This window comes from Drosophila biarmipes, chromosome X (genome assembly GCF_025231255.1).
Source record: "Drosophila biarmipes strain raj3 chromosome X, RU_DBia_V1.1, whole genome shotgun sequence".
Lineage (NCBI taxonomy): Eukaryota > Metazoa > Arthropoda > Insecta > Diptera > Drosophilidae > Drosophila > Drosophila biarmipes.
The window spans coordinates 6,268,336-6,279,977 of record NC_066611.1 but is presented as its reverse complement, the minus strand read 5'-3'; the positions used below and the strand labels follow the sequence as shown (position 1 = coordinate 6,279,977).

Sequence of the window (11,642 nt, the reverse complement as noted above, 5' to 3'; positions counted from 1 at the left end):
CATTTTTATATTTATTTATTTATTAATTTTTAACAAATTTGTATTATTTTTTTATGTATTTGGTTCAATTCATTCTATATTTTTTTTAGTTTTCAATGTAAGTTTAAATAACTATCTAACTATTTATTATATTTTTTATAAATACACTTTTATTTTTATATTTTTTGTTTTTACTTGTATTTATTTCTTTTTCAAAATTATTTATCTTTATCACTTTATATTTTTAATTTTCCACTAGTTTACAAATCTATCTTCCATATTTTTCTTATGTTTTTTTTATGTCCCTGTTAGCCCCTTAGCCAAATTCTAGGGTATCCGTGAGGTCGCTTGTTAATCTCAGGCTAATTTTAAAATCAGATTTGTTGTCTTAAGGCATTTTTGACGGTTTCTCGTTTGAGTTTCGGCGCTGAGCAAAGATCTTTGCGGCTTTTCGTTTGCCTTTCAGCTAGGAGCAGAGATTTTGCCGAGTTCTGCCATCAGCGTTTGGCTGGTGACGTAACTTGCCGTCAAACAGGTTGGCCAAAATAACAAAATAGCCGCAAGAAGCATTGGGAAGGTGGAAACCAGGCAGCCCTTCCCACACAAATTAAATTTAATAAGCCACTTTTTGAAAATTACTTTCAAAGAAATATGAAAAGTTCTACATAACAAAAGAGACGGGAAAGCAGCACCCATTTTTCTACATGTATTTCAGTGACCAAGAAAAAAACAGAGTTGTGGGCGTTGTGCAGGTGACATTTGAAACATTTTTCACTACACATAATGCCCTGTTTTTCCGCCGAGTGTGGGCGACTCGAGTTCATTGATGGGCGGCTGCCATTCATAGACAAGCAAATGAATTATAATTAAAAGTAAAACAAAAAAAACGAAGGAAAATTCGCTGTAGAACGCCATATGGTGTAAGCAGTTTAACGTTCTACAAATTGATCATGCCGCTCACACCCGCAAATGTGCCAATATAAATACGTCGTCGGTTAATTTACAGTCTAAAAATGTATATTCGCTGCCGGGCCAACTCCATTGTAAGCCGAAAGTTGGCCACTTTGCATTAAGGCAGAGGCAAATAAAGTAGTGCTAAGCAATTTTTAACAGCACTTTTGTGAAAGTTTCCAAAAATATGTGGCCAAAATTTGTGAAATTTTATTTCTAGCACATTTTGAAAGCATTCTGTAAGCACTTTTCCGTTTTTTGCTCATCATTTGTAGCTAACTAGTGGCAGTCCTACAGTCCCTATAATATTGCCCAGATGGTGGAGATATGAATTCGAAAAAAACACATCAAATTAGTGGAAAAAAAACGCACACACCCGATCATTTATCTAAAAATAAATCTAAAAAGTTGGATGCTGGGCGCTACACCAATCAGAGTCCGCCTATATCTGGGTATATATGCACATGTATATATAGACGTGCATATACAGATCGTCTACACTGCACAAAAATGCGGCAAACACAGCTGGCACGCCGTCAGTGCGCTGCTTCACTTTATTGATTTTGGCTATTTGCGTTTTTGTTTTTTCCTTTTTTATATTTATAAAGTATATTTATTTTGTGAGTGCACTTTTCACTGGTGCTGCATCACTTGAAAAAAATGTTAAAACAAATTTAGCGCGTCGCGTGTTTCTATTGTATCTTCTTCGCTGACAACTAACGTAGTTCACTTTTATTTTTACTTGTTATTTGTTATTTTTTTATAGGTTTTTTGTTGATTTTTGCTCTACCTCGGCAGCGATCGATGCAAGATTTAAACCACGACTATCTGCTAAATACACCTCGGCACAGCAATAGTCGTGTAAGATCGCCTACTCAGGGGAGACTCTGGGCACAGGTCTCTAGCCTCGGGAGAGCAGCTCGCAGCTCTCTAACAACCGAAATGATAGCATAGGTTTATTTTTTCATTATCTATGAGCGAGCATCCCACTCGAAAAAATGTTCATAGGTGAGTTTCGTGTGGGAAGACTGTAATTTCCGTTAGCAAAAGTTTCGACCAGTGGATTTTGGTTGCTTTAAATGCGAGAAAGGTCGGTCAAGGGTTACTTTGGACCTGGTTAAAATTCTAACAACTGAGTAACTGTAAGATTTTTCTTAAATTTTAAATTTTTTAGCCTTTAAAAATCTACACAATAAAATTTATTGAATATTATTTACATTTTAAACTAAAATTTATTATAATTCCAATGCTGTTTACATTTTTAAGAATAATATTTACCTAACAAATAATATCTTTTTTAAAAGGATACCCAAAAAAGTCAAAAAAATTTACAATGATTACCATAAAAAATTCTTTTAGATAATTAAATTTTTTCAAGCTCAGTTGGGTGAATTTTAACCTTTCCTTTGTACAATTTTTTTTTTTTTTTAAACTTTGCGGTATTTTAAAAAATTCTGTTTTAATATTATTTCAAAATAACCCGATTTTCCAGTGCGCTTTGAGCCTATTTATTTATTTTTCCTCGAAACTAGAACGCTGGAGTGAAAATAGGTTCCACTCATTTATCCAGATGGTTTAGATTTGCAATCACGAGATCTCGGAATGCCTGGCAATCCGACTATTCATGCATTTTGTGTCGGCCATCGGAGGCAGAGCAAAGCGGCAATGCAAATTGATATAAACAAACGCCGAGCCCTCGGACTCCACCGCATTAGATAGCCAGCTGTATCGGGTGTCACACAAACAGTTTCGCCTCTCAATTACCATCAATTGACCGTGCATACGCGAATTTGTATCTTCGAAATTTTAATTTTAAACCGAATCGAGTCTGGCGCCCTTCAGGTTTCCGTTTCGACCGCTGGCGCTCCGCACACCACAATCACATCAGCCAAGAACCGCTTCACGCGACCGAATGCAGTGAGTGGTTGGCCGGCAATCTTTCAGATACAATTTCAAACCCGCTGGAAAGCGCCGGTGATACCGGACAGTCGTGGGATTTGAACGTGGGCGCGAAATGAGTTTTGGTATCGAATGAGTATTCAGTATTCAGTTCTACTGTTTTATATTTAACTCTATGTATATTAAAAACCTTAAACCAACATGTTAAGGAAAATTATCGATTTTTATTACTCTAAACCAAAGAATAATAAATAATTTTTAACTAGCATTTATATTTTAAATATGAATAAGAATAAGAAAGATACGTTAAGGCAAACCTTTAGGGAATACATCTCCGATATTAGATTTAAGTTGATAATAAATAAATAAATACATTTTTTTCATATTCGTTCATATTTGTATATTCAATATATATACAATTTCAACTCAATTCTTTTTATAAACTAACTGAATAATGAATTTTTAATAAAAATAAATTTGCTAACAGTACTGAAAGGGATGCCAGATGGAGTTGCGAACTGAACAGGTGCTGCCGGACCTCCCGCAAGTCAGCTGGTCGTTCGTAGCACACGTTACATATCGATATTCAAAGTGTTCCAATTGGAATGCGACCACTTCCCAAAAGCCAGACAATCGATAGCTCGAAGCTATCGGATATCGATACACAGCTGGCAGATTACGCGACCGAACGAGAAGTCTGCGTTTTCCTTTCCCCATCGAAATTGCCTGGTTTTTTGTGATAGAACAACAGACCTACCATGCACAAGGTGATCCGGCAGATGGGCCAGCTGCGCCTGCAGGCGTCGCAGGGAGCCGCGCTCCTCAGATCGGGGGAAACCGGCCAGCCGGCCGTCGCATCAACAGCACCACCTGCCCTCCAAGCGAAATCCCTGCACACGGGCGCCTCCGCCGGACCCTTGTGTGCCAAGTGGAACAAGTACAACTACGGACCACGGAAGTGGCTGGAGTACAACAAGACGGTGCATCCGCCGCAGGAAGCGGACGAGGAGCCCAGGAAGGCGGTAGGAGGGCCGTGATACCATCCTGGTAGCCCGGTAGTAATCCCCAATCTCAACCACTTTCAGTACGTCTGCCATATGCGCAACCACATCAAATACAGTCCGGACAAGATGTGGTACATCGCCGCCTTCGTGCGCGGCATGTCCGTCGATGAGGCCCTCAAGCAGCTGAACTTCGTGCTCAAAAAGGGAGCCACCGACGTCAAGGAGACCATCCTGGAGGCCCAGCAAATGGCCGTGGAGCGTCACAACGTGGAGTACAAGAGCAATCTGTGGATCGGTGAGTGGGGGAACCGGAACTTGGTTGAAAGTATGGCATTCTTTCAGTGGATAGGGCATTAGAAGTGGATTTTACCCGCAAAAATATTAAATATTTCCACAAATGGTCTATTTTAACTGATGTTCTGTATAAGCTAAAAACATCCTAACTATAAAGAATTTTTATAAATTTCTTTCCTACTTTTACCTATTTTTGAATACCAACTTCTTTCCAAAACAGAGTGATTAATAGTTTTATAAATTAAAAATAAATTAATATGCTCACTTTTTCTTTGACAATGAGTAAAAAAAAAAGAGATAAGTTCTATAAAAACATGAAAACCTGGTAAAGCTTCAATTTGTAACTTATAAAATGAGCAAGGGCCGTAAAAATAGTTTTTAATACATGTTCTAAAATACTTACTGCCATATTCTCCCAGTCATATTGAAGTCTTATTATATTCCTGCTCCTTTTGCCCTCCAGCCGAATCCTTTGTGGGCAAGGGACGCGTCTACAAGGGCGTGAGGCGCCACGCCCGCGGGCGCTTCGGCAAGGTGGAGTACAAGCACTGCCACTACTTCGTGAGGCTGGAGGAGGGCGAGCCGCCGCAGCACTACTACCAGGAGCCGCAGACGCCGGAGCAGCAGTACGAGCACTGGCTGGAGCAGATGCGCAGCCGGAAGGTCATCAACTCTCTGTAGCCCCCCCTGACGACGCTCTTCCACTTCCAATCCTCCTCTGCCATCGCGTCCACACATTAAGCATTTTGTTTTGTTTTTAGAATATTGTTTAATAAAAAACAAAAGAAAATATCTAAATAATACGGACACCGTATGACTGCTTAAATCACCAGTGATTGATTTTGTTAAACTAAGTCATGGAAACATAGGTAAGGTTTAAATATATCTCATAAATTATATTAACTTAGTTCCACGTGTGCGGCTCTTACTTCGCATATTTACAAAGACGTTTGGTTGTCAAAGATTTAAAAAAATACTTAAAAATCAATATTATCCGCTCCAGGCGGCGACAAAAGATAATTTTAGATAAAGAGCTAAACTGAAGCTTAATTTAAACGATTGACTAATAAGGAAAGCGAAGTCTTAATATATTTTCTTTACTTTTTATAGTCTGCTTTTGATAATTACATTTAAAAATATGTAAAAGGTAGTTTCATTCGCTTACTGATCTTCTGAAGTTTCTTGTTATTTATCATATAGCAGTTTCTTGACTTGAAATCAGGGAGAATTCTGGTGGGTTTAAGTGGTAAGTTTTACATAGCTAGCATTTACCTTGGTATTTCAGTGGCCTAACGTCTTTTCTGCTCCATTTTCTTCTTGATTTGTAGAATCAGTGTCCTTTTTTGAAAGTACTCTTAATTATTCCAAATTTTCATAGTGTTGATCTTCCTTCCCCTTCTCTGAAGTGTTTGTCTCACTCGTTATCCATTTCCTCCATATCTTGAAGGGCGCGTGCCAGCAGCTCCTCGACGGGATCCTCCGCCAGCGATTGTTTGACCTTCTCCAGGGCCAAGGGCTTTCGTTCCCGCACCGCCTCCTCGTCGTCCTTGTCCAGTTGCAGGCAGGCCAGCTTGGAGAGCTGCGAGTGCTTGCTGCGCCCGGCGTCGCGCCTCCTCTTGCGGGGATTGGCCTCTTTGGCCTTCGGTTTCTTGTCCTTCTTCACCTTACCATCCTTGTGATCCCTGAGCAGATGTTTCGCCAGATTCTGGGCACTGCTGAAGCAGCGTCCGCAGTCCGCGGTCTGGCACTCGAAACGCCTGCCCGAATGGGCGGTCAGCATGTGCTGGCGGAGATTCCTCAGGTACGCGTAGCTCTTGCCGCAGCCCTCCTCTGTGCAGGTGAAGGCGTGCTCCTCCTTCTGGCTCGCCTCCTTGTGCTTCACCTCGATGTGCTGCTTCAGGTCGCTGGGCTTGTCGAAGGCGCACTCACAGCGCTCGCATTTGTGGCGATTCTTGCCGTGCAACGTGTCACGACAGTGTTTCGTGTAGAGCGACCACTTGTCGAACTTCTGCGGACAGCCGGGACACTCGTACTGCTTGCAGCTGGGCTCGTGGCTCTGGCACTGCCACTCCTGGTAGAAGCCGCGCGAGCACTTCGAGCAGCTGAAGGGGTACTCCTGCGTGTGCTCCCTGATCTCGTGGCGCTTCAGCTTGAGTTTCTGCGAGAACTTGGCGCTGCAGTGGCTGCACGGATAGACGCGCGGGCTCTCGTGCGTTTCGCGCATGTGGCGCGTCATGTTGCTGACCGATATGAACATCTTGCTGCACTCCTCGAGGGCGCACTTCACGGTCTTCTTGACCGCCGACTCCGGGCGCTCGTGGGTGCTACGCAGGTGCCGCTTCAAGTGCGTCACTATGGAGTAGGTTTTGTCGCAGCCCTCGTAGGCACAGGCGTGCTTCTTCTGCAGGGTTTGGGCGTTATTATCGGTGGTTTATAGTATGTTAGGGCAATATAATTACGATTCCCGTGTGGTGATATTCATGCCGGTCCAACTGGTCAAGGCGCTTGAAGGTGGCGCCGCATTCGGGCACGCTGCAGGCGTACTTGGCGGATCCCGTGCTGTTCCGGCGCTCATGGCGCTGCTTGAACTCCTCCAGAACGGTCTCCATGTCGCTGTCGCTCGTAATTTGCGTACCAGGCGGCATTTTTAAATTAATTTCTTAAAAACTCCAAGCTCGCTTGGACACAGGGTTGCCAGATGGTATAGTGGAACTAGACTGAAATCGATTGGCTGTCAACTGATAGTGGGTATCGATAGCAGATACCGATAGACCCACAATTCACTTATGCCTGGTTCTTACTAAATATAACCAATTACTTAAAACTTATAATGTTGTTCAACAGTCAACTAAAAATGTTCTACTAAACATAATATAATTTTTTAATACATTAGAAGGCATAAGTATTTTGACTACACAAAAGTTAAATATACTCGTAACTTAACTTTTGGCATCAATGGAAAGGTAATTTACCCATTCTTTCTTCTTAATCATTTCTTAACCCATTATTGAAAATTACAAATTTGTGTAAAAATATACTTTTGAATTTTTTTTTTTGTCTTGAAAACTTAAATTTCTTGATTCAAAATGTTTTTCCAAACCAAAATAATAGTAATGGCAAAAACAATTTTTCAAAAATTTTGATGCCAAAAGTTAAATGAAGCAAGTTCAAGTTGCGAGTATTTTTAACTTTTGTTCCGTCAAAAAATATATATATATATATAGTATATATATATAGTATATATATATAGTATATATATATAGTATATATATATAGTATATATATATAGTATATATATACAGTATATATATATACTGTACAAAAAAACAATTAAAATAATATTCCGATGACACAAGGCATTTGCAAGAATCCCCCTAGCACACTGCTACAAACGCGATCGTTATCGATAGCGCGCACACAATTCCCGGTTCTTCTATCTGTAAACAAACTATCAAACTATCTAGTTGCCGTAGAAAAAGACGCCAGTGAGCAAGTGTATCTGCTATAACTTGGCTTCCTCTCACCGAAGTTGTTCCTTTTCAGAGCCATGGAGGCGGCCATATGTCGTGTTTGCCTGGATAACAACGAGAGCATGCTCAATATCTTCGGACGGTCGCACGAGTCTGGGACTTGCATTGCGAACATACTCTCCCAGTGGAGTGGCTATCCCGTCGAGATGCACGATCCCTTCCCCAAGACCATTTGCACGTCCTGCCTGCAGGACGCAGAGAATGCCTACAACCTAGATATGGAACAAAAATTTGATCAGATCACGACGCCCCTGTTGGAGAACCTGGACAAGGACAAGGAGCAGGTGTCCAAAGCGAAGGAATCCGAGCTGGCAGAAACAGTCCACCAGGAGATCCACATCAAGGAAGAAGTCCCCGACTTCTGGGCCACAAAGGAACCCGAAGTGATCAACGAGCCTCTGGTAGAGGACATTTTCGAGGAAGAACCGTGCCATAATATCTCACACCTGGACTCTGGCCCAGCGATTAAGGAAAATGTACAGAGGAAATTCCATGGCCCTAACGATAGAGATGTTGGAATGCAGGATGATGCTTCTTACTATAATTTCTTGGGCTTGGGCTCTGGCCCAGAGACTAAGGAAAATGTACAGGGGAAATTCCATGGGCCCAACGATAGAGATGTTAGAGTACATGATGAAGATCTTTTGCATAGCATCTCTGACTCGGATTTTGGATCAGTGACAAAGGAAGATGCACAGGGGAAATTCTATGGCCCCAACGATAGAGCTGTTGAATTGCGGGATGATGCTCCTTACCATATAACCACAGACTCGGACTCTGAACTGGTGAATAGGGAAAATGCACAGGGGAAATTCTATGGCCCCAACGATAGAGATGTTGAGACACATGATGATGCTCCATGCCATAACCTCTCTGACTCGGGTTTTGCACCTGTGACAAAGAAAAATGTACAGGGAAAATTCAGTGGCCCTAAGGATAAAGCTGTCAAAGAGCAGGATGAGGCTCCTTTCAAGTGTTCGCAGTGTCCAAAGACCTTTTCGGCGAAGGCAAGTTACCAACAACACTTGAGGGTGCACAAGGGGCGAACCTTCAAGTGTCACCTCTGTATGGCCACCTTCAAAGTGGCCAATATCCTCAAGGTTCACATGCGCATCCACACCGGAGAACGGCCGTACCACTGTGGCCTCTGCAACATGACCTTTACAACCAATTCCAATCTCAATCGGCACATGCGAACGGTCCATTCCACAACCGAGCGCAGGCGTTACAGACTGCGAATGCCGCCAACGACCGCCTAAACTCCTGGCAAGCTTCCCAATGCATACAGAAGTAAGTGTCAAATTTAAGGACGACTCCCACTCAAAGACTTTCAACGTGATATCGAAATAAGACAAATTACCGGCTAAGGAACTCTTATAAGAAAGGAAAACGTACCTTTACATATTAGTTTAGCATCAAGATTATTTTATAAATGATATTTATATTAATGTTACACCAAATTACTACATTGTAGCTAATGTAGACAGAAAAGAATGGGTTTCCATATTATTTTTTTTTTTACTAAGGGTTGACTGGAGACGGGACAACCGACAGAATAATTTATATAGTACCTTTATGTAATATGTATTAATTAATCATTCAAGTAAATAAATAAAAATAAATTCAAGTAAATATATTTATAAAAGGAGGAAGTGAAAGAGCAAACCGTTTTTGTATGAAATATATTGATATTTTGAAAGACAAGACTTCGGCAACAACTTGTAATTAATTGTATCATGTATTTTATGGTGTGTTTAGGCTTAGATATCTTAAAGAATCAAAAGGAATACAATTGTTTGAAGATCTCGAAAAAAAGTGTATGTAATCCCATAAAAATATCATTACAAACCATATACCTGAAATATTTGAACTCATCTAAAAAGTACAAAATGTAGTTAGAATATTTTATATTTTATTTAATTAAATACCAAGTAAAGGCAGATATAACTCTTCGACGCCCTTCGCCTTTGTGTAAAAACCATGAAAAAATATTTAATATCATCTAAAAAATCCAAAAATATAGGTAGTGTATCTTATATATGAAATTAAGACTCTAAATACCAAGAAAAGAAAGAAATAAAAAAATAATATGGAGACAGGAAAAATGTGGGGATCGAAGCGGTTAGTACAGGTTGTCTTAGGAATCCCCCTAATATTAAATTTGTTAGTAGAGCCAAGACATAATTATTTAAATTTAGAGCCATGTCGTGTTTGCACGTTGAGTGACGACAACATGCTCCACATCTTCGCCGACGAGGAATCGCCTGCCAAAATTTCCAAGTGGAGGTGGGCCGACCCTGTCTGCAGGATGCCCAAGAGGCAGACGAAAGGAGTCCCGAGGTTATGGCTGACTTAAGAGGGAACTAGTTGGAGATGAGGAGGAGCCACCGGAAAACCAGTACTGCTTTCGAATGCGACTTTAACCGACAGTTCGATATCCAGGTAAGGAAGGAGATCAGCCGGCTGCCAATGATGGTGATAATGACGAAGACTAGGCCTATGAACCGGCTATCAATAACTGTCATGATGAGGACCACGATCCTGGTACCCATGAGGACTCCGAGCCGAGTGGTGATAATGATCAAATCCGTCCGCACAAGTGTCCCCATTGTCCAAAGAGTTCCACAACTAAATGAGGACTGCGGCCACACCTGAAGACCCACACTCATTGCCCATCAACTTTCACACACAGTACCAACCTACGACGCCATCTGCTAACGCACTCCGCAGAACGATCCTTCAGGTTTTCGCTCTGCTTGAAGAGATCTTAGGGATCATATTCGAATCCACTCGGATTAACGACCCCACCAGTGTGAAAAGCTCCAGAGACATTTAGTACTCTATTTTTATAAAAATAACTGAATTTCTTTATTTAGCATGTTAGAAAAAATAAGAGTTATAAAAATCGAAGGGGAATCATCAGATCTGGATAGTCCAGAACAATCATCTTTATTTTAAGCTTAAAATATATATATATTTATTATTGTTAATTTTTTATAAATATTATATGTTTTTAAACATATCTTTATAATATTAACTGTGTCTGACTTGTTAAGATTTAAATAAAAGATTTTATAAAATATAAAAAAATGCTATTATATTATATTTAAGTATGTCTTAAGTTTTTTTAAATTTTGCTAATAGACGCCCTTTTGTGCTTTTTTGTTTGTATATATTTAATACTTTTACAAAATCTAAATCTAAAATATATACTACTAAAACACATCCTAAGCTAAATGTATTATATATAACTATATATATTATATATAATATATAATTATCTCCCCAAAGACAACAAAAAATAAGCCAGTATATATAAGGATTTTCAACTGAAATTGTTCTGATTTAAGGCTCTTCTGATTCAAAACACTTGGCTTATCTTACTAAACTAACTCAGAATACTTAATTCACTAAGGTACATACCTGAAGAAGTTTTCGATGCTCTGGAGTCTTGAATGACCACATCTCCATTTATATAAATCCAGAAACCAATGCAAAATCTGCATACCTATCCATACATATCCAGTGATCTGTCCACAATCGCCAATACACACACACAATCATTCAATGGAACTTCCGGTCAACTCGTTCTTCGATTGACCATAGCATTCATTCTTAGCTAGAAGTAGAAGAAGAGATCACTTTGTTATTAAAGTTTTCAATGACGTGGCCAATTGTAAAATGCATTAGTATTACACAATAATTACATGTTGAAGGTTATTTATACAACATACAACATTCAACATGTCTTAAGTTGTTAGTTGGATGTTTCATGTTGGATGTTACATGTTGATTATAGATTTATGAATTGAAAGTCGCTTAAGAACACCTTAACTAACACCTAAATAAGGTTCATACCTGGTGATGCACTGCATCCTGGAGTCCAGGTCCACCTCCATATACATCCAGTGATCTGTCTAAGAGCACTAACACACACACACAAACACTCGGCGGAACTTCCGGTCAACTGATTTTGGGAGTGACC

The 11,642-nt window shown here is 40.1% G+C and overlaps 4 protein-coding genes across 8 annotated transcripts in view; 2 read left to right on the top strand and 2 right to left on the bottom strand.

Annotated features, from left to right (window-relative positions):
* The window catches only part of LOC108024610 (integrin alpha-PS2), a 36,917-nt gene extending 34,055 nt beyond the window's left edge, over nt 1-2,862 (bottom strand). For 2 of the 4 annotated variants that reach the window (XM_050884881.1, XM_050884912.1), the window contains exon 1: nt 2,695-2,862. The gene's annotated coding sequence lies outside the window, so the exon portion shown is untranslated. Of the gene's footprint in view, nt 1-1,672; nt 2,052-2,694 lie in introns of those variants that run through there. The other 2 variants (XM_050884898.1, XM_050884892.1) reach the window with 2 other exon arrangements.
* A 615-nt stretch (nt 2,863-3,477) lies between these two features.
* Nucleotides 3,478-4,953, top strand: LOC108024827 (39S ribosomal protein L22, mitochondrial). Its single transcript, XM_017094958.3, has 3 exons — nt 3,478-3,851; nt 3,915-4,128; nt 4,591-4,953. Exons 1-3 carry the CDS (start codon nt 3,588-3,590, stop codon nt 4,806-4,808), a joined length of 696 nt encoding a protein of 231 aa, XP_016950447.1. The 5' UTR covers nt 3,478-3,587; the 3' UTR covers nt 4,809-4,953.
* A 55-nt stretch (nt 4,954-5,008) lies between these two features.
* On the bottom strand, nt 5,009-11,210 carry LOC108024826 (zinc finger protein 184). 2 transcript variants are annotated; one of them, XM_050888321.1, is made up of 3 exons: nt 11,081-11,210; nt 6,587-6,844; nt 5,009-6,528 (listed from the first exon to the last, which is right to left on the bottom strand). In XM_050888321.1, exons 2-3 carry the CDS (start codon nt 6,770-6,772, stop codon nt 5,542-5,544), a joined length of 1,173 nt encoding a protein of 390 aa, XP_050744278.1. In that variant the 5' UTR covers nt 6,773-6,844; nt 11,081-11,210; the 3' UTR covers nt 5,009-5,541. The 2 variants fall into 2 exon arrangements, with proteins under 2 accessions (XP_050744278.1, XP_016950446.1); XM_017094957.3 differs by lacking the exon at nt 11,081-11,210 and having other exon boundaries at nt 6,587-6,847.
* Nucleotides 7,530-9,361, top strand: LOC108024287 (zinc finger protein 177). Its single transcript, XM_017094186.3, has 2 exons — nt 7,530-7,612; nt 7,671-9,361. The coding sequence occupies exon 2, from the start codon at nt 7,675-7,677 to the stop codon at nt 8,914-8,916; it is 1,242 nt and encodes a 413-aa protein (XP_016949675.1). The 5' UTR covers nt 7,530-7,612; nt 7,671-7,674; the 3' UTR covers nt 8,917-9,361.
* Nucleotides 11,211-11,642: the final 432 nt, after the last annotated feature.